This window comes from Hylobates moloch, unplaced genomic scaffold (genome assembly GCF_009828535.3).
Source record: "Hylobates moloch isolate HMO894 unplaced genomic scaffold, HMol_V3 SCAFFOLD_2, whole genome shotgun sequence".
Taxonomy (NCBI): domain Eukaryota; kingdom Metazoa; phylum Chordata; class Mammalia; order Primates; family Hylobatidae; genus Hylobates; species Hylobates moloch.
The window spans coordinates 78197632-78217559 of record NW_026652277.1 but is presented as its reverse complement, the minus strand read 5'-3'; the positions used below and the strand labels follow the sequence as shown (position 1 = coordinate 78217559).

General features: G+C 36.4%; 1 protein-coding gene across 1 annotated transcript in view; it reads left to right on the top strand.

Annotated features, from left to right (window-relative positions):
- LOC116468310 (transmembrane protease serine 11D) overlaps window positions 1-19928 on the top strand; it is a 62595-nt gene that overhangs the window by 16714 nt on the left and 25953 nt on the right. Inside the window, exons 2-3 of the mRNA XM_032151932.1 lie at window positions 6980-7101; window positions 12418-12536. Of these exons, the coding sequence (XP_032007823.1) occupies window positions 6980-7101; window positions 12418-12536 (241 nt within the window). The remainder of the gene's footprint in view (window positions 1-6979; window positions 7102-12417; window positions 12537-19928) is intronic.

The following is a 19928-nucleotide window of genomic DNA, read 5'->3' as shown; positions in this document are numbered from 1 at the left end:
ATCTGAGACATTCCTGAGTTCATTTATCAAATCTAGGAGTCTTTTGGAGGAGTTTTAAGGATTTTCTAGGTATAAGATCATATTGTCAGTAGAGATAATTTGACTTACTCTTTTCCAAGTTGGATATCTTTTATTTTTTTCTCTTGCCTGATGGCTCTTCTACGACTTCAAATAATGTGCTTAATAGACGTGATGAAAGTGGGCATCCTTGCCTTGTTCCAAGTCTTCGGTGGAATGCTTTCAACTTTTCCCTGTACAGTATGATGTTAGCTGTGGGTTTATCATATATAGCTTCTATTGTTTTGAGGTATGTGCCCTTTATGCCTAGTTTGTAAGGGTTTTTATCATGGAAGGATTCTAAATTTTATCAAATACCTTTTCTGTATCTATTGAGATGATCATCGTTTTGTTTTTAATTCTGTTTATGTGGTGAATCACATTTATCAATTTGTGTATGTTGAATCATACTTGCATCCTTGGAATAAAACCCAGTTGATCATGGCATATTATCATTTTGATGTGCTGTTGGATTCAGTTTTCTAGTATTTTGTTGAGGATTTTTATGTAGTGTTCATCAAGGATATTGGCCTATAGTTTTCCCTTTTTGTGTGTGTGCCCTTGTCTTGTTCTGGTATCGGGGTAATACTGGAGTCATAGAATGAGTTAGGAAAGATTCCCTCCTCCTCAATATTTTGGAACAATTTCATTAGGATTGGCATCAGTTTTTCTTTATACATCTTGTGGAATTTGGCTGTGAATGCATCTGGTCCTGGGGTTTTTGTTGTTGTTGAAAGATATTTTTTTCCTTACTCAATTGTACTACTCATTATTGGTCTGTTTGGGATTTCTGTTTTTGCCTGGTTTAATCTGTAAATTAAACCTGGTAGATTTCTACCTGGTTACATGTTTCCAGGAATTCATTGATTTCCTCTAGGTTTTCTAGTTTGTGAGCATAGAGTTGTTCATAGTAGTGTCTAACGGTCTTTATATTTCTATATCATTGTAATGTTTCCTTTTTCATTTCTGATTTTATTTGAATCTGCACTTTTTTTCTTGGCTAGTCTAGGTAGCAGTCTATCAATTTTCTTTATCTTTTCAAGTAACCAACTTTTTCTTTCGTTGATCCTTTGTAATTTTTTGGTCTCAATTTTATTTAGTTCTGCTCTGATCATTGTTATTTATTTTCTTCTGCTAGTTTAGAGTTTGGTTTGTTCTTGTTTTCTAGTTCCTTAAGGTACATCATTGGCATTTAATGATATAAAATTCCCTCGTAGCTCTGTTTTTGCTATATTTTAGAGGGTTTGGTATGTTTTGTCCCCATTTTCATTCATTTCAAAAATTGTTTTAATTCCCTCTTTATTTTGTTATTGACCCAAAGATCATTCAGGAGTATGTTGGGTTTTTTTTTTCATGTTTTTTTATAGTTTTAAGAGTTCCTCCTAGTATTGATTTCTAGTTGTAGACCACTGTAATTTGAGAAGATACCAAATATAATTTTGATTTTTTAAAGTTTCTTCAGATTTGTTTTGTGGCCTAATATATGGTCTATCTTGGAGAATGTTCCATGTACTGATAAAAATGTATATTCTGTGATAGTTGGGCAGAATTTTCTGTAAATGTCTATTAGGTCCATTTGGTCTAAGTCCAATTTAAGTCCAGTGTTTCTTTATTGATTTTCTGTCTCGACGATCTGTCTAGTACTGTCAATGGGGGGGTTGAAGTTCTCCATCATTATTGTATTCCTGTCTATCTCTTTTCTTAAGTGTGGTGATATTTGTTTTATGAATATGGGTGCTCTAGTGTTGGATATGTATATATTTAGGATTGTTATGTCTTCTTGTTGATTCTGTTATCATATAATAACTTTCTTTGCTTTTTGTTTACTATTGTTGATTCAAACTCTGTTTTATCTGATATAAACATAGCCACTCCTATTCTCTTTTGGTTTTCATCTGTGTGGAATATATTTTTCTATACCTCTGCCTTTAGTCTATAAGTGCCTTTATCAGTAAGTTAAGTTTTTTGTAAGCAGCATATAGTTGGTGGAGTTCTGTCATGCAGCCATTTTATTTCTTTCTCTGTCATTTCTGTAATTGTTTTATAAGCCCCATGGTTTGGTGGAGTTCTGTCATATTGCCATTTTGTTTCTTTCTCTCTCTCATTTCTTAATTGTTTTATAAGACAAGTGAGTTTTATACTTTCATGTATTTTTATGATAGGTGAGTATTGATCTTTCATTCCCATGTTTAGAATTCCTTTGAGCATTTCTTGCAGAGCCAGTCTAGAGAGTTAAGAAATTAATTACTACAGAAGAGTAGAAGACTAGTATTGACTCTTCTACGTCAAAAGTACCTCAATGCAGGTAGGTGTCGACACATTCCTCTTCTTTACTATAAAGTTACCTGTGTGATAAGAATGATATACAGCAAGATAAAAAGTGTGGAGAAAAAGTGAAATAGGTAAATCGGTAAACGGGTAATACTGAATACTTTAAAGAAATGCGTTTTTTTTCTCTTGATAGTGTAAGTTGAAATATAAATAGATAGTAATAAATAAATTAAACTAATTAATTAAAAATAATTTTTCTCAAAAGTTTTTTATGGTTATTTAGCCCTTTATAGTTTATACAGCATGCATGTCATCTGCTCTAATTCTCACATAATATACTGTACAATAACTGTTGTTATCACCAACATGTCACAGGGGGACTAAGATTCCACAATATTAAAAGGACTCATCCAAGCTCACACAACAGTTACTGGCAGAAAAATCTTCAGTTCTAGAGATTTTGCTGTTATACTTCAGTTGCCTCTATATTAATACCTTAAATTCCAGTTTACAAATCATTGGTGTATACACTGTTTTATTTGATTTTAAAAAATCAAATTATGAGGAAGGTATTGTCTTTACCATTTAAAATTTTTTGGAAATCTGAAGCTTAAAATAGTTATGATTAATGTGAGATCACATAGCTTATATTTGACAGAAAGAGTACTTGAATCCACATCTCCTAGCTCTAGTCTAGTTCCCTTTTCACATCCCCTTAGAAGTGTTTTATGATGTAGGAATTAAACACTGTGCTTAGAAGTTTAAATCAATTAAAGAAATCTTTCATATCTCAGTTCCTTCATTTGAAAGACATGATTAATATTAGAAAAAAGGAAATTTTTAAAAAAATAAGAAATGATCATGTTTTAATTGGAAAAAATGTCTTGTAGAAAAATTCTTTAATACAACCCTGGGCATATCCTCAAACACTACAGTCTAATGGGAGAAAAAATACCAAGTTCGGTTTTGAACTTTTCTTTTTTTTTTTTTTGAGCAAGACCAGTTTTTTTTTTCTATTTGTTAGAAAAGGAAATTGAGACATAATGCTAGAATCACCAACACTATGACTGGCAATAATAATAACCAACAGCTATTGCATGTACATCAGGTCCTGAGCTCCATTCTGATCAGTTTTTACACGTATTAATTAAAGACCCAATGTAGTTGCCCAAGGTCATGGTTTGAGCATTAGAGTTACGAGTTGTACTCAGATCTATGCTTGCTGAGACTTCCTTTTTTTAATTTTTTAATTTTTTTATATATGTATTTTTTTTATTATACTTTAAGTTCTAGGGTAGCTGTGCACCATGTGCAGGTTTGTTACATATGTATACATGTGCCATGTTGGTGTGCTGCAAACATTAACTCGTCATTTAGCATTAGGTATATCTCCTAATGCTATCCCTCCCCCCTCCCCCCATCCCAAAACATGCCCCGGTGTGTGATGTTCCCCTTCCTGTGACCATGTGTTCTCATTGTTCAATTCCCACCTATGAGTGAGAACATGCGGTGTTTGGTTTTTTGTCCTTGCGATAGTTTGCTGAGAATGATGGTTTCCAGCTTCATCCATGTCCCTACAAAGGACTTGAAGTTATCATTTTTTTATGGCTGCATAGTATTCCATGGTGTATATGTGCCACATTTTCTTAATCCAGTCTATCGTTGTTGGACATTTGGGTTGGTTCCAAGTCTTTGCTATTGTGGTTTTGAACTTTTCTATTTAAGGTGGTTGTAAAGCACCCATAACACGTTCAATTAGTAATTGGAAATGATGATGTGCAGCTCAAAGAGAGAGGTCTGGGCTGAAGATATATCTTAAGAAATATTATTATTAATAGCTATTGATTCCCTTTGCTTCCCCAAGGTGAGGTCATGAGAGACATGAAACCCAAAGCATTTCCATTCTCTGTAGTGTGAAGCAAATGTGCTTAGGGATGAAGTGTATGTGAGCGGAAGTTGATGTCTCTTTATTCAAACTTACCTGGTTTCTGTTTCCAGCTCTGTCACTCCTGAATAAACATAAGTTATTCACTCTCTGAGCCTCACCTTTCCTATATTTAAAATGCAATCATAATACAGAATTTACAAGGCTATGAAAAGATCGTGAAGATTGACAACGTACATGTACAATGCCTGACAGATCGGCTTCCACAATAAAAGTATAAAAAGTTAAATTTTCCACCCTCATGCAATTTTTTCAAGTCAATAAAAAAGAGAAACAGTGAGAGGGAAACTGGGCAAATGGGTCACAACTGAATATTTGCTTTGCTGTTTAAATGCAAGCACTAAAAATCTAACTGACCAAGACCCTGCTTTAAAAGCAAAATATTTTCTTTCACAGATTTCCATTGCATTATGAATGAAAATTCAGTGTTTACAAACACATTTAGAGTAAATATTGTGCACAATTTAGTTTGCGTTAGCAACGTTCAGAGGTTCAACTAGAAGTTGAACATGCTATTGAAAGTTGGAGCATGCTATTTTTTCAGTTGTTTCTACATGGTGGAACAATTCATTCTTATGTAATTAGTTATGGCTTGTGAGCGTAAGGTAATTTGGGCTCCACACCCTTTGTTGAGTCATATGTCTCATGGTGCTTTTCAGTTATTGAGTTCAAGATGTTTTTCGTGAACTGAAAGTAAAATTGGCTGTAAAGTTATTCCCGTGGGAGGCTCATCCAAGTTAAAGCATATATTGACTCTAGCCTTTCGATTTCATTTTTTGGAGATTTTAGCCTCCAGCTTAATCCTGTTTACAGTTATTCTCACTCCACACTTACAGATCCTGACATATCAGCTCATCTCTGGAAACAAAATCCATCCCTAATTGTTGCAGAAAGGAACAATTTGAGATTTGTTTAGCCTTCGGAGTTACGTTTGCCTCCAGCTCTGTCTCTTTTTAACTCTTTCACTACTCAGCAGCCACTATTAATTACTGAAATCACAAATACCAGACACTATGCATTTGTGATTGCATGTAACAGGCACAATAACCCCATGAGGTAACAAATGGGTAAACTGAAACTCAAATAGTTAGCAAATGGCAAAGTGACAGTTTTCTTCAACTAGAAAATTACTACAGTAGTGGTTGTTGAACACTGGACTCTCAACCCATGTCAGGGAAAGCCAGTTTTCACTAGTGTAGCAAAATGAACAAATAAGACAAATACAGCAAAAAGACATCATAAAGTTATAGCATTTAATATAAATTTTTCTGAGGTTATTTTCTTCCTATGTTAGATACTTCAATGCTCTTTTTAAAAGTGATCATGCTTGAACACGGTCAATTTTTATAAAGTGTCCTGTGTTTATTCAACAAAATGGAAAATTGGCAAGTCTATGTCTGCTTCCAACAGTCTTCTGAAATGTTACTAGTTCCAGTGCCACAGCATACAATGTGCAGGTGGCACAATACAAAATATCAAGAAGTGCCCTTTTATAGGCTTGTGAGTTGAGCCCAAACAATAGCAGGCAACATTGCAGTGAAATGTGTCCCACATCATTGACCCTCAGAACATACCCTTCTCACTTATACCAGATTGTTGGCAAAACAAAATACAAAAATATAAAAATTAGAATATGCCTAAATATAACTGCTTCTCAGCTCTGTTGAGGCTTTTAAATCTGAAACATGTCAAGAATTAACACAGGCGATAAATATTTATAAATATCATACATATTTACAAAACACCTATATAACCCAAGCATTCTGCAAAGTGTTAAACACTTTGCCTATGTTAAACATAGGCATGAATATTATCTTTACCTTCAAGGTGTTCACAGCCAAGTGGATAACCTATTGAACTACAAATATATACTTTGTAACACGTAACATGACCCCACTTAATCTTCAAAACAGCCTTTTGAGGTAGGTATTATTATTCCTATTTTTCAGATAAAGAAAATCTCAGATAAATGACAATATGACCTCCAAGCAAACAAAGGGTAAAACTGGAATTCACACCCAGCTCCTCTGGTGACTTTCCCAGTGTCAGTGTGTGTGACTATGTATTAGTACAAATTCATGGGGAAAATATGATAAATCAAATACATCATCGGCTATTGGAGCAGTTCTATTTCATTTCAGTTACTTGCTATTCTCCCTGATCCTAGCTCTATGCCTCTGCTAATTTTTAATAATATGGGGAATCTTGCAATGAGAAACGCTACTGTCCTGACCCCCTTACCACCCCACCCCGCTTCTTTATCTTCCTCGACACTTCTTCCCATCCAAACGATCTCTCTTCAGTACAGCCTTGGGGATGGTGCCCAAGCAAGGTTGATTTCTACAGTAGTGTCCAGCATAGAATTTTGGAAGACATTGCAGTAGAACAGACAATGATTTTTTGTTGTTCTCAAAAACTTTATCAATTGGCAGAAAGGAAAGCAACTCCAAACCATAAGTCAGATTTCCCTCTTCTTCCATCAGACTACTTGAATTTCAATCATTTTGTGCTGAAAAAAAAAAAACTTGAAAGAAAAACCACTAAGGACAGCCTTGTTAAGTTCAGTTTCATTTCTAGGAATATGTTTCTATGGCTAGAGCCATGTGCCAGATAAGAGACTGGGAAAGACAGAAGACAATCATGAGCACTAAAATGATGGATGAAATCAGGGACATGAATGACGTTCTTTGATCTCTCTCTCGTAAGGCCGGCACGTGTACCTTCGACTTCAAGATTTCTGAATCCATATGTAGTATGTTTCATTGTCGTCGCAGCGGTAGTGATCCTGGCAGTCACGATAGCTCTACTTGTTTACTTTTTAGCTTTTGGTAAGTACCAGAACATCATTACTCTTCAGATTTAATAGCTACATACAATTTCAGATTTAAAGCTTGGCATTCTTTCTTTTACTATGGCTTTTATTCCTTAATATAACGTGATTATATATCTTACTTATAATTCTTCCCCAAATACAGATTCATATCTGTATTTTTTCTCAATCAGTATTTTTTCTCTTTCCTATTTTGGCCATTTTTAGTGCCCCAAACATACCTTGTGAGTACACCAAACATTGTTACTCAAAAAAGGATTATTCTATCCAAAGGAAAAAAAACTCTCAATAATTTTCTGATGCTAAAATTTACTCATTTTGTTTTTCATTAATACTATGATTTCCTTCACTGATAACCTGATAAAATCATAACAGTGAAATACTGCAAAGAACCTTAAGCTTCAACACCTAAAATTTGGATGTACCTAAGTATTTGTCCATACTTATTAACAAATAATGCTTCTGTCTTCTGAAAACGGTGTCTTACAAGCCTAACAGTTAGGATGGTCAGGAGATAAATTTTCAGTTCAGATGTTAAAAGGGGTAAAGTCAAACTTTTTAAAACATTATTCTCTTTAGTTATTTGTCTCTATTATTTTGTTTAATTTGTTATTATTATATCACTAAAAATAGACAACATGGACAAGAAAAAATAATGTAACGAATACACATATCGTGCTAATTCATAAACAACTTTCCTTAAAAATCTCTGTGAAGGCTCTTTCAGATGCTTTAACATAGATATGTAAAATGTGTCAAATTTTACTAATAATATCATATATTAGAATTTTTTTCACTTAAAATACACTTTGAGGTTATTTTTATTTCAAATATAATTCTATGAAATCACTTAAATCATGTGTGTGTGTGTGCAGGTGTGTACATGGGTATGTGTGAGTGTTAAGAGAAAAAGAGAAAGAATATAACTTACAGTATGTCCAATTGTAAACAGGCAAAAATGCTTAACTATGCAAAGATTGAAATACTTCCAATGGTGCAATAAAATTACCAACATTAGAAATACCAATAATGATACACAATCATTTCAGCCAATCAAATGTAAAGGTTGTGGCTAAATTTTTGCTTTTGACTGCATTTTGCTGTCAAATCACCTGGAGTCACCTACCCCTAAGGTGAACTACAGAGGTAGAAAAAAGAGACATGGAGTTTCAGATTAAATTAATGAATTTTCACTCTTAATGACAAGGCATTGTCATGCTTAAACAGTAGGCCCCTTGGTAAGTCATCTGCAAACTGTGTTCCAGTGATCACTTATGGCCCCCAAATGACTTGATCTTCCACTACAAACAACCACCCTTCCCCCAGGATCTTCAACTCTTGCCCCTTACCAAGGTATTTGTCTGCGTAAGTACTGCATATGAACGATCAAAAGAAAGTAGACATTTTTATTCTGAGACAGATTCCATTAGGTTATGTACATCTTCATAATATTTCTGAGTTGTGTACAGATATGTTTTAGAGACTTTTATCTCCTTCACACAGCTGAATAGGTCCTCTGGAAGACCCCTGTTGCTATTGTTGTTGTTTTTGTTGTTTTAATGAAACATAACATCTTACATATTTCTGGAATACATGTGATATTTTGTTACATGTATACAATGTGTAATGATCAAGCCAGGGTATTTGAGGTATACAGCCCTTTGAGTATTTATCATTTCTATGTATTGGAACAACTCAAGTCCTCTTTTCTAGCTACTTTGAAATATATAATATATTGTTGTTAACTTCACTCTGCTCTGCTATTAAACAATAAAACTTACACCATTTATCTAACTATATGTTTATACCTGTTAGCCAACCTCTCTTCAATCCCCCTCACACCCCTCCACCCTTCCCAGTCTCTCGTATCTGTCATTCTACTCTCTACATTGATGAGATCAACTTTTTAAGCTCCCACATATGAGTTAGAACATACTTGTCTTTCTTTTTTACTCTTTTTTTAGTAGTAGAGATGGGGTCTCACTTTGTTGCCCAGGCTGGTCTCAAATTTCTGGCTTAACAAGTGATCTTCCCAGCTCTGCCTCCCGAAGTACTGGGATTACAGGCATGAGCCACCATGCCTGGCGAATTTTGTCTTTCTGTGCTTGGCTTATTTCACTTAACACAATGACCTCCAATTCCATCCATGTTGCTGCAGATGACAAGATTTCATTCTTTTTATGGCCAAATAGTATTCCATTGTGTGTGTGTGTGTGTGTGTGTGTGTGTGTGTGTGTGTATACACCATATTTTCTTTATCCGTTCATTTGTTGATGGACACATAGGTTGATTCCACATCTTGGCTATTGTGAACAGTGCTGAGATAAACACTCAAGTACAAATATCTCTTTGACATGCTGATTTCTTTTCCTTTGGATAAATATCCAGTAGTGGGATTGCTGGATCATATAGTAGTTCTATTTTAGTTTTATGAGAAATCTCAATACCGTTTTCCATAATGGCTGCACTAGTTTACATTTCCACCAACAGTATATAAGAATTCTCTTCTCTCTGCACTCTCACCAGCATCTGTTATTTTCTGTCTTTTTGGTAATAGAAATCTTAACTGAGGTGAGATGATATCTCATTGTGGTTTTGATTTGCGTTTCTCTGATGATTAGTAATGTTGAGCATTTTTTCATTTACCTGTTGATGATTTGTATGTCTTATTTTGAGAAATGTTGGCTCATGTTCTTTGCCCACTCCTTAATGGAATTTTTATTTTTTTTTCAGTGTTGAGTTGTTTGAGTCCTTGTATACTCTGGATATTAGTCTCTTGTCAGATGAACAGTTGGCAAATGTTTTTTCCCATTCAATAGGTTGTCTTTCCATTCTGTTGGTTGTTTCCTTTGCTGTGCAGAAGCTTTTTAGTTTAATTAATTCCCATTTGTCTATTTTTGGTTTTGTTGTCTGTACTTTTTAGGTCATAGTGATAAATTGTTTCCCTAAAGACATGAAATGTTTCCCCTATGTTTTCTTTTAATAGTTCCCACAGTATTAGGTCTTACATTTAAGTCTTTAATACATCTTGGGTTGATTTGTGTATATAGTGAGAGATAAGGGTCCAGTTTCATTCTTCTGCAAATGGATATCCAATTTTCCTAGTACTATTTATTGAAAAGAGTGTGCTTTCCCCATTATTTGTTCTTAACACTTTTGTTGAAATTCAGTTGGCTGTAGGTGAATTTCTTTCTGGGCTCTCTATTCTATTTCATTGATCTATGTCTCTGTTTTTATACCAATACCATTCTGTTTTGGTTACTATAGCCTTGGAGTATAGTTTGATGTCAGGTAGTGTGATGTCTCCAAATTTGTTCTTTCTGCTCAGGTTTGATTCGACTATTTGGGCTCTTTGTTTCATACAAATTTTAGGATGGCTTTTTCTATTTCTGTGAAAAATGATGTTGGTATTTTGATAGGGATTGCATTGAATCTATAGATTGCTTTGAAGAGTATAGTATTTAAATGGTATCAATTCTTTCAATCCATAAGCAAGGAATGTCTTTCCATTTGTTTGTGCCATCTTCCATTTCTTTCATCAGTGTTTTGTAGTTTTCCTTGTAGAAGATGGAATTACCTTCTTTATTTTTCTTTCTCAGCTATTTCATTGTTGGTGTATAGAAATACTACAGATTTTTGTGTATTGAGTTTGTATCCTGCAACTTTATTGAAATTATATATCAGATCTAAGAGTTTTTTGTTGGAGTCTTTAGGTTTTTTTGGGTATAAAATTATATAATCTGCAAGAGGGACAATTTGAATATGTAACTTCTTTTCCAATTTGAATGCATTTTGATTTATTTCTCTAACCTGATTGCTCTGGTTAGGACTTCCAGTACTATGTTGAATAGGAGTGATGAAAGTGGACATCCTTGTCTTGTTCCAGTTCTTAGAGGAAAGGCTTTCAGCTTTTCCCCATTTGGTAAAATGTTAGCTGTGGGTTGGTCAGCCTTTATGTTGTTGAGGTATGTCCCTTCTAAGCCTAGTTTGTTGAGAGTTCTTGTTCTGACGGGATATTGAATCTATTGAGATGATCATATGGTTTTTGTCTTCATTCTGTTTATGTGATGTATTAAGTTTATTGATTTGCATATGTTGAATCATTCTTGCATCTCTGGGATAAATCCAAGTTGATTGTGGTATGTTATCTTTTTGATATGCTGTTGGATTCAGTTTGACAGTATTTTGTTGAGGATTTTTGCCTTTGTGTTCATCAGTAATATTGGCCTTTTTTTTTTTTTTTTTTGAGACAGTCTTGCTCTGTCACCCAGGCTGGAACACAGCGGTATGATCTTGGCTCACTTTAACCTCCGCCTCCCGGGTTCAAGCAATTCTCCTGCCTAAGCCTCCCAAATAGCTGGGATTACAGGTGCCCGCCACCACACCTGGCTAATTTTTGTGTATTTAGTAGAGACAGGGTTTCACCATGTTGGCCAGGCTGGTCTCGAACTCCTGACCTCGTGATCCACCCACCTTGGTCTCCCAAAGTGCTGGGATTACAGGCATGAGCCACTGCACCCAGCCTGTAGTATTTTTTTTTATTGTGTCCTTGTCTGGTTTTCTATCAGAGTAATAGTGGCTTCATAGAATGAGTTGGGGAGAACTCCCTCCTGTTTGGTGTTTTTGAATAGTTTGAGGAGAATTGGTGTTAGTTCTTCTTTGAAGGTTTGGTAGAATAGCAATAAAGCCATCGGTCCTGAACATTTATTTATTAGGAGATATTTTACTACTGATTCAATCTTATTACTTGTTATTGATCTGTCAAGTTTTTATTTTGCAAGGTGCCTTTTGATGAAAATAATTTACATTGGATTACTAGATTAGATATCTTGTTAGATGACTTACTTTCTAGCTTACTCCAGAAAACTAATGGTGAATTACTAACTCCTCAATAAAGAATATTATTTGAAATAATTTTTAAAATTTCATAATTACTTTGGGTTCTTTCTTAATGATAAATGAATAATAGTATATTACAAACATTCATTAATATTTCCTGAATGAATACACCACAAATCTCCCTTAAAATATAGCAATAATAAAAATTATAGTATTTATGATAATTTTTAATTTCTCAAATAATAATACCACTCTGATTTTTAAACATCTACACCACTCTGGCTTTGCCAATCTTTTTAAAAATTGAAAAGATAATAACTTTATCATAATTACACTTAAGCATAGAACTTTTTCTTTCTTTCAAGGAAAGCAAATTTTTGAAATTCTATAATATAACCTCCCATAATCCTGAATAAATTAAAGGTTCAACAACTTAGTATAGTAAGACTGACCTTCCCTTTTATTTCTTTTTCAGATCAAAAATCTTACTTTTATAGGAGCAGTTTTCAACTCCTAAATGTTGAATATAATAATCAGTTAAATTCACCAGCTACACAGGAATACAGGACTTTGAGTGGAAGAATTGAATCTCTGGTAAGTTAATATTTGTCTTTGCTCTTTATTCCATTATAAAATGAATATGATAATAAACCTAATGTTTTGTAATATATTTTCAGTTGCTAAGTGCTCTACATACTTTCCTTCCTTGCATAGTGAAACATGTGTTTCTCTCTGCTTTTATCCAGTTAGTTTACTCATATACTGGTTCTTATTCACATCTTTGTCATGAGTAAAAAGTGTTAGAAAGGCCACGAATAAATATGCATTTTATTTGTTTATGAATTCAAATACTAAAAGTTTTTTTATTTGTTTAATTAAGCATTGACATTGTCTTTTAAATTCTTTTCATTTTAACTTCTTCCCTCTTCCTTAACCAACTAAAGACTTAAAAAACAGGTTTACCATATCAGCAGTAACATAGTTTGGACAACATTACACTTTGGTTCAATGATAGACATAGAAGTTTGAACAGAAATATGCAAAGCAAGTTTGAGCTCTAACTTGAAGAGGGCCTCTGGCTGCCTGCCAGGAAACCTCACAAGTGAACCCTTAACATTCATGTGTCACCATAAACCAGGGGCTGCCCTTTAGCTTTGGCCAGTCTCAGTGTCGCTCACTTACCCTTACCTTTTCAAAAAAAGTCCTAAGAATATAAAGTAATTCAATGGTTCTACAATTTTAGCATGTAACTGAGTCACCTGGCAGGGTTGCTTTGGTGAGCTCAAGATAAAATTTTATCAGCATTTCTACATTTTCTGGAATATTCCTTAATCCAGGCTTTTAATCCCTTGGTGCTTTTCTGAACCACTGCAATGAGCTTCTAACTGTTCTCACTGTGGGCAGGCTCTTTTCCTTCTAATCTAATTTACACACTTCTGAACACAAATCTCTCACAGCCTGTTTCCTTCATGTTACCTCCAGCTCAAGACATTTTGCCTACAAAATAAAATCCAAACTTGTTAGCTAAGCACCTTCTCATGTCTATGCTTTGGCTCATATTTCAGCCATCGTGTGCCCTACTTATTCTTATAGCCAACCTGACAAGCCATCTTTTATAAGAAACTATCCCTGATCTCCATGATTGGATATAATTAATCCTCCTTCCCCATCACCTCACCACAAAATCGTATCTGTGTTGATCTCATGACACATACCTGTATGTATTTTATATTATAAATATTTGTAGACTTGTTTAATTTGCCATGTTAGACTAAGTTCCATGAGGACAGCTCCATATCCATTCCATTTTTGTATATCCACAACATTTGGTGGGGTTGATGCTTAATAAATGTTTATTGAAGGAACAGGAGTCTCCCACTTCTGACATAATGAATGTATTTCCCCCAATGTTAACCCTACATCTGGTTCCTGTCCTAGATTCTCTTCCCAAATCATTCTGATTCAACTGTTCATTCTGATCTCGTAAAACATTTAAATGATATATCTAACTTCCCTTGCTTTTATGCTCACCCTGCAGTCTTCTCATCACTTGGTTTTCAATGATTCTTGCTTCTGGAGAAAAAGATGTGTTAAATAAGCTTGTGATTCAGTCCTCCAGCTGTGATGGTTCTCACTGAAGATTAGCTCAGTGGTTTTTGAAGTATGGTCTCTAGTATAACCTAGAAACTTGTTAGAAATGCAAATTCTTGGGCTCACCAAGACATACTACATCAGAAATTCTGTCACTGGGGCCTAGAAATCTGTGTTCTAACAAGCCTGCCAGTGCAGCCTGGTCCCTTTGCTTCTCGGAACCCCACTCAAAGCTTTCAATGCTCATCTCCCACCAATGACGGGGTCCTCTATGGAAACCGGCAGGAGGGTTTCCAACTCTAACTGCGTTTTAGAGTTTGCTTCCTAGGGCTATCCAGGCACCAAGTATCACAGGTTAGTTTCCCAGGAAAGCAGACTCTGAGACTTGCGTGCAGGGAGTGTCTCTGGGGTGCTCTCAACCAACACCTTCAGGAAGAGAAGGAAGCAGCATTGGGCAGAGGCATAGTCGAACTACAGTGCTGTTGGCACAGAAGACTGAAGGGGGTCAGAGGCAGGGGGTAGAGGTGGGCCCTTAGCATCCATCCTTCACCATTGGGTGTGAGTTGCCCCACCTCCTTGATGGTGTAACCTCAGTCCCAAGGTGGGTGGGAGTGCAGCAGAGCAGCCCCTACAAGGGCCAAACCAGAGATACACCAGGCACCAGAAGTGCTGCCAGGGAATAGAGAGGAAAGGATGGGCTTCAGGTAGGATCCACAGAACTTGGCAATAGATTAGAAGACAGGATGAGAAGTAACAGGTTAACACTGACACAGAAATGTCTAACTTCGGTAGATAATGGTGCCATTGGCTGGAAGAGGAAACCGAAATGAAAGAGGTTGTTCAGGGAGACAAAAGTTCACTGTGGACATCTCAGCAGAGTGATTCAGTGGGGAAAGGAATGGCTGCCTAGACCACCTCAGAGGAAGATCTAAGCTGGAGGTAGCAATAAAGATACAAGATGAACAATCCCTAACGAACTGCTCCTCAGCCATGCTCCCCAGCCACATTGCTTCAGATTTACAGTCCAGGCGAGGCTAGGAGGTGCGCCTCCCTCAGTGGAGGACGGCAAAGCACCAGTGGCTCCAGGGAGTTGAAATCTTTTGATATTTTTTATTCTAGCATCTGTCTGCAGAGCTGTCTCTCAGCCATTGCCTGCCTTTACACACAAGTGCAGTCCAGAATTGGGAGATGGGCGAAATTTATTATGCCTAGAGATCTGGACCCCCAGTTGTTTGGGAGTGTATTTTCTGAACCACTTGTTGGTTTAAGTAATGCGGGTTTATTGATGCCACTTCTCTTGAATCCTTGACTCTGGACCCACCACCTAAGTGAATGTGCAGAGGGAATGGAATGGCTGCAGTAGATGTCCATTAAAACCAGTGCATCCTCCCAGACACATACAGTAGCAGGGAAGTGAGTCAATGCCAGGACAGCACCAGTTCCCACTTGGGTACATTTCCAAAGCTCTCAGTCTGTGTACAAAGGTTTGCTCTGGGGCAGCAGAAATGGCCCTGGGCAGGTAGTCAAAGGCCTGGTTTGATTTCCTCCACTTCCAGGCAAGTCACTCGAAGGCCCACAGGCTTTTTCCTCAGCTGCCACATGGGTCCAGTGAGTTCTACTGAGCTGTAAATAATGAAATGAGTGTGTGCAGTCGTCTGCAAGTTGTAAAGTACTACACAATGGTGAAACTTTGGGATTTGGGCTATTTAAGGCTGAATGCTAAAAATGTCAGGCATGGTGGAGAAAGGAATTTAAATATAAGATTGATTGGGATTTAAAGACAAATGAAGGCACACACGCAAGTGCACACACACACTGACACTGCACAGCTCCCCTTGGAGGCAGATCCTGACCGTGCAGACCTGGGGCTCTGCCTGTCCAAGTGCACTCCTTTACTACAGAAACCCTCCTTCTTTTCTGGGGCTGTCACCCCACCACAGCTGGCACTGAGCCCTGGCTGCTGCGCTTCCCTGGGGTGTCAGCTTTTGACCGGGGGTTTCCTCCCTCTGCAGGAGCCTTAGCATCCCTGGGACTTCCTTCCCCCCACCCACCCCCAGCAGTTTTATCTCTTCCTAACTCCAGACTCTTTTTTTTCCCATACAAAGTTTATTGTCAGTTGCTGTTTTCATCTGTTCGAGCTGCTACAACAAAATATCATAGACTGGGTGGCATATGCACGACAAAAATTTATTTCTCACAGGAGAAGTCAAAGATGAATGCACCAGCAGATTTGGTGTCTGAGGGGCCACCTTCTGGTTTGTAGATGATGCTTTCTAGTTAAAACACCTATTTAACACACTATTAAACACTAAGTGTGTTAAACAGTGCAGTTGATGTACTTGTCATGTCACCTTTATCATACACTAAATCCTTCTTTGTCTTTTTTCTGTACTCTAATCTCTTTCTGTAATTAATCTTTGCCTGCAGCATTACCAGGATATTTAGAGTACTGTGGCTTGACAATATATTAGTATTTCAAGATTTCCATGAAATTATTCTGATATATGACTTCCCTAGTTAATCTTACATATGTATCCTTTTGTAAAAACACTTTGAACTTTTAAAATGATACATGAATAGTACTCTAATACAGTGCTTTCTAGTTTACAAAACATTTTCACATATATTATCTAACCTTTATTTCACAAGAGCCATAAAAATTAATAAATCATTTGTATAGACTGGTAAGCAAAGATTGTGAGATTAAGAAACATATCAGAGGCCATTGAACTGGAAAGTGGTATCACCAGAATTCACGCCAGGGTCTGTTGACTCAGAATCTAAGGACCATACCATTTCTTATGATAACATGAGTATTGTTATTATCCTTATCCCATAGACAAAGTGTTAACACTGAACGAGCAGTGGAATAGTCTCAGAATTTTTTATTTTATTTAGCACTTCACTTGTCATTTCTAGTCCTCAGTTTATTCATAAGTAAAATAAAATAGTTAGGCTAGATAATTTGTATAGCATATTCTTACACAAAAAGTCTATAATTTTGTGATTTTAATGAGAGTTACTCATGCCACTCATTTACCTCTTTTTCCCAGCCTGCTTCACTGGTCATTACTTCCCTGTGTTCTTTACAGGCTCACCCTCCTCTACACTGCCATTCAATGTTGAAATACCTCTAGGCTTTGGCTTATGTCCACCTCTCCTCTGACACTATCGTTCTGTCTAGACGATCCCACACATACATGCCCATTACTTCAACCTCTACTTATACACCAATGATTCACTATATTTCCAGCCCAGACTGTTCTTTTGCACTCTAGTTGCCAGCTTGATATCCTTACATGGCTGTTTCAAAACAACTCAAATATATTATCTCTCAAAATCAAACTCATGATATCCCCACACCATCCTAGCTTTCCACCAACAATACCTATCACTATTAATAGCAATACCATTTATTCAATTATCCAAATCAGAAACGTAGAATTCATCCTTAAAATTCTATCATTCCAAATATCCTATTCATCACCAGCCACTGTCCACTTAATCCCCTGTATTCCCTTCAAATCCATCCACCTCTCTCCATATCCATTGCTGCCATGACTATCCAAGCCATCGCCTCTACCCTAGGGCACCAAAATAGCAACAAAACTAATCTGTTCATGTGCATTATTTTTTCTCCGAAACTGATTATCTATATATGCAGCAAGACAGATTGTTCTCAAATTGCAAATCCCACTATATTATCCTCTCGTTTAAAACACTTCCATGGTTTCCCATTGTTTACGATAAAACCAAATGCTTCAAGTGCAAAGACCGGCATGCTCGGGAATTTCCTGTCACCCTACCCTACTTGCTCTCCGTGGTACAGTTGCACTGGCCTTCTTTCATTCCTTAAGCACAATCTGTTCTTCCCACCTCAGGACCGTGCATGTGCCATTCATTCTACTGAGGAGCCTTTTTCCTTCCGCTTCAACCAGCTAAGTCTGATTCTTCGTGAAAATCTCAACTCAATAAGCATTTCCTCTAAGAAATATCTCTCATATCATTAATGGGCTCAGGTCCCTCTACTGTATTGCTGCACTTTTCATGGTTATAATTTTACTTAATTGTGAATGATTATTTGATTAGGTCTATTTCCATCCATTAGACATAAGCTTCATGATGGCCAGATTACTGTTTTCTATCCATCATTGTATTCCAATACCTGACAGAAGGGGGGCGGGAGGTGGTGGCACACAAGAGATGCTCAAAAACAGTTGTTGAATAAGTAAATGAATGAGGCCATTTAGAAATAATGAAAGTACCTGTTTGCAAAGTACATGTATCAAAACTATGAATGCATTCTACTTAAATGGTTTTCTCCAAATGAAACAAAAGACTTCAATCAGGATTCATACCTGGGACCAACTGAGTCATTAAATCTCTCCTTTGCCATCAGGAGTGACATTGCAACAAATGTCTGCAAACAACAAATACTTTTTTCCCAAAATATATTGAATGGCATTTCCATAAACAAACTAGAACATGGGAGGAGAAAGAAAGCAATATTAATTTAAAATTAATCTTATCACATAACTTATACCATCAGGGATTTGGGGTGAAATTCCTTTCAGGCACATCCATTTAATCAGAATTGATTGTTACCGAAAGCCTACAAGAGATTTTGGCACATACTAGGTATTCAAATATTTGTTGACTGAATGAATAAACGATGCATGTGTCTAAGAAACACAAAATAAAGACATGATGATAGCCACAGTGGAGTTCACAGTCATCTCCAAAATGAGGATATGCATCCCAGCGAGGACCAACAATTCACTGGAGTGCTGAAATAAAATACTCAAAGGTCATTTTACATGTATTTTTCCTCTAAATTACTTTTCTTAAGAAACAGAAAAGAAAAAAAGAAACTTAGCTTTGTTACTTTCTAACAAATGGTTAAATCATTAAACAGGATTGACACTAGCATCCTTGTTTGGTTTTATGCCTTAAGGGCACATGAAATGTATGAAGACACTCTGAGATCTGAGGGAAGTGTAGACAGTAACACAGTGGGACAGACCAGGCTTCAGCACACCTTTACCTGCTCTCAGCAGATTTCAATGATGAGCAGTTTACAACTAGACTGAAAGATTGTATTATCCAGTTCTAAAAGAAAACTAAGCCTCCCAAAAGCAACAAGGGAACTGAGAGGAATCCTGCAAAACAAAAACAAATTTTAACACTTGCACTTTGTAATAACCCTAATATGTAATCACAGTAATGAACAGTAAGATAATGACAGAACTGACATATTTCTTTCTCTATTAAAGCCATATTAACAGGTAAAGCAATGCCAGTCAGTGGTACACTTTTTAGAAGATATTTAATATATACTAGACCCATACACGCACACAACATTTTCCTTCAAGGTATATGTATCAGAAAATCACTTTTTAAGGCCTGGTGCAGTGGCTCAGGCCTGTAATCCCAGCACTTTGGAAGAGTGAGATGAGCGGATCACCTGAGGTCAGGAGTTCAAGACCAGCCTGACCAACATGATGAAACCTCTTCTCTACAAAAATACAAAAATTAGCCAGGCATGATGGCGGATGTTTGTAATCCCAGCTACTTGAGAGGCTGAGGCAGGAGAATCGCTTGAACCCGGGAGGCAGAGGTTGCAGCGAGCCAAGATCACCCATTGCACTCCAGCCTGGGCAACAGAGCGAGACTCTGTCTCAAAAAAAAAAAAAAATCAATTTTTAAATATAATTCATGCTATAGAGAGAAGACTTTGAAAATACGTTTAGCAATGTGTCCATCATTAGGTGATTGGGTTTTGTTTTGTTTTACTGAAAAGCATATAAAGTATGTTATCTGTAAAAGTTCTCTGACATGCACACATAAAAATTTGGGAGAAAAGATTAACTATAATGTTTAATAGATTTTGTACAC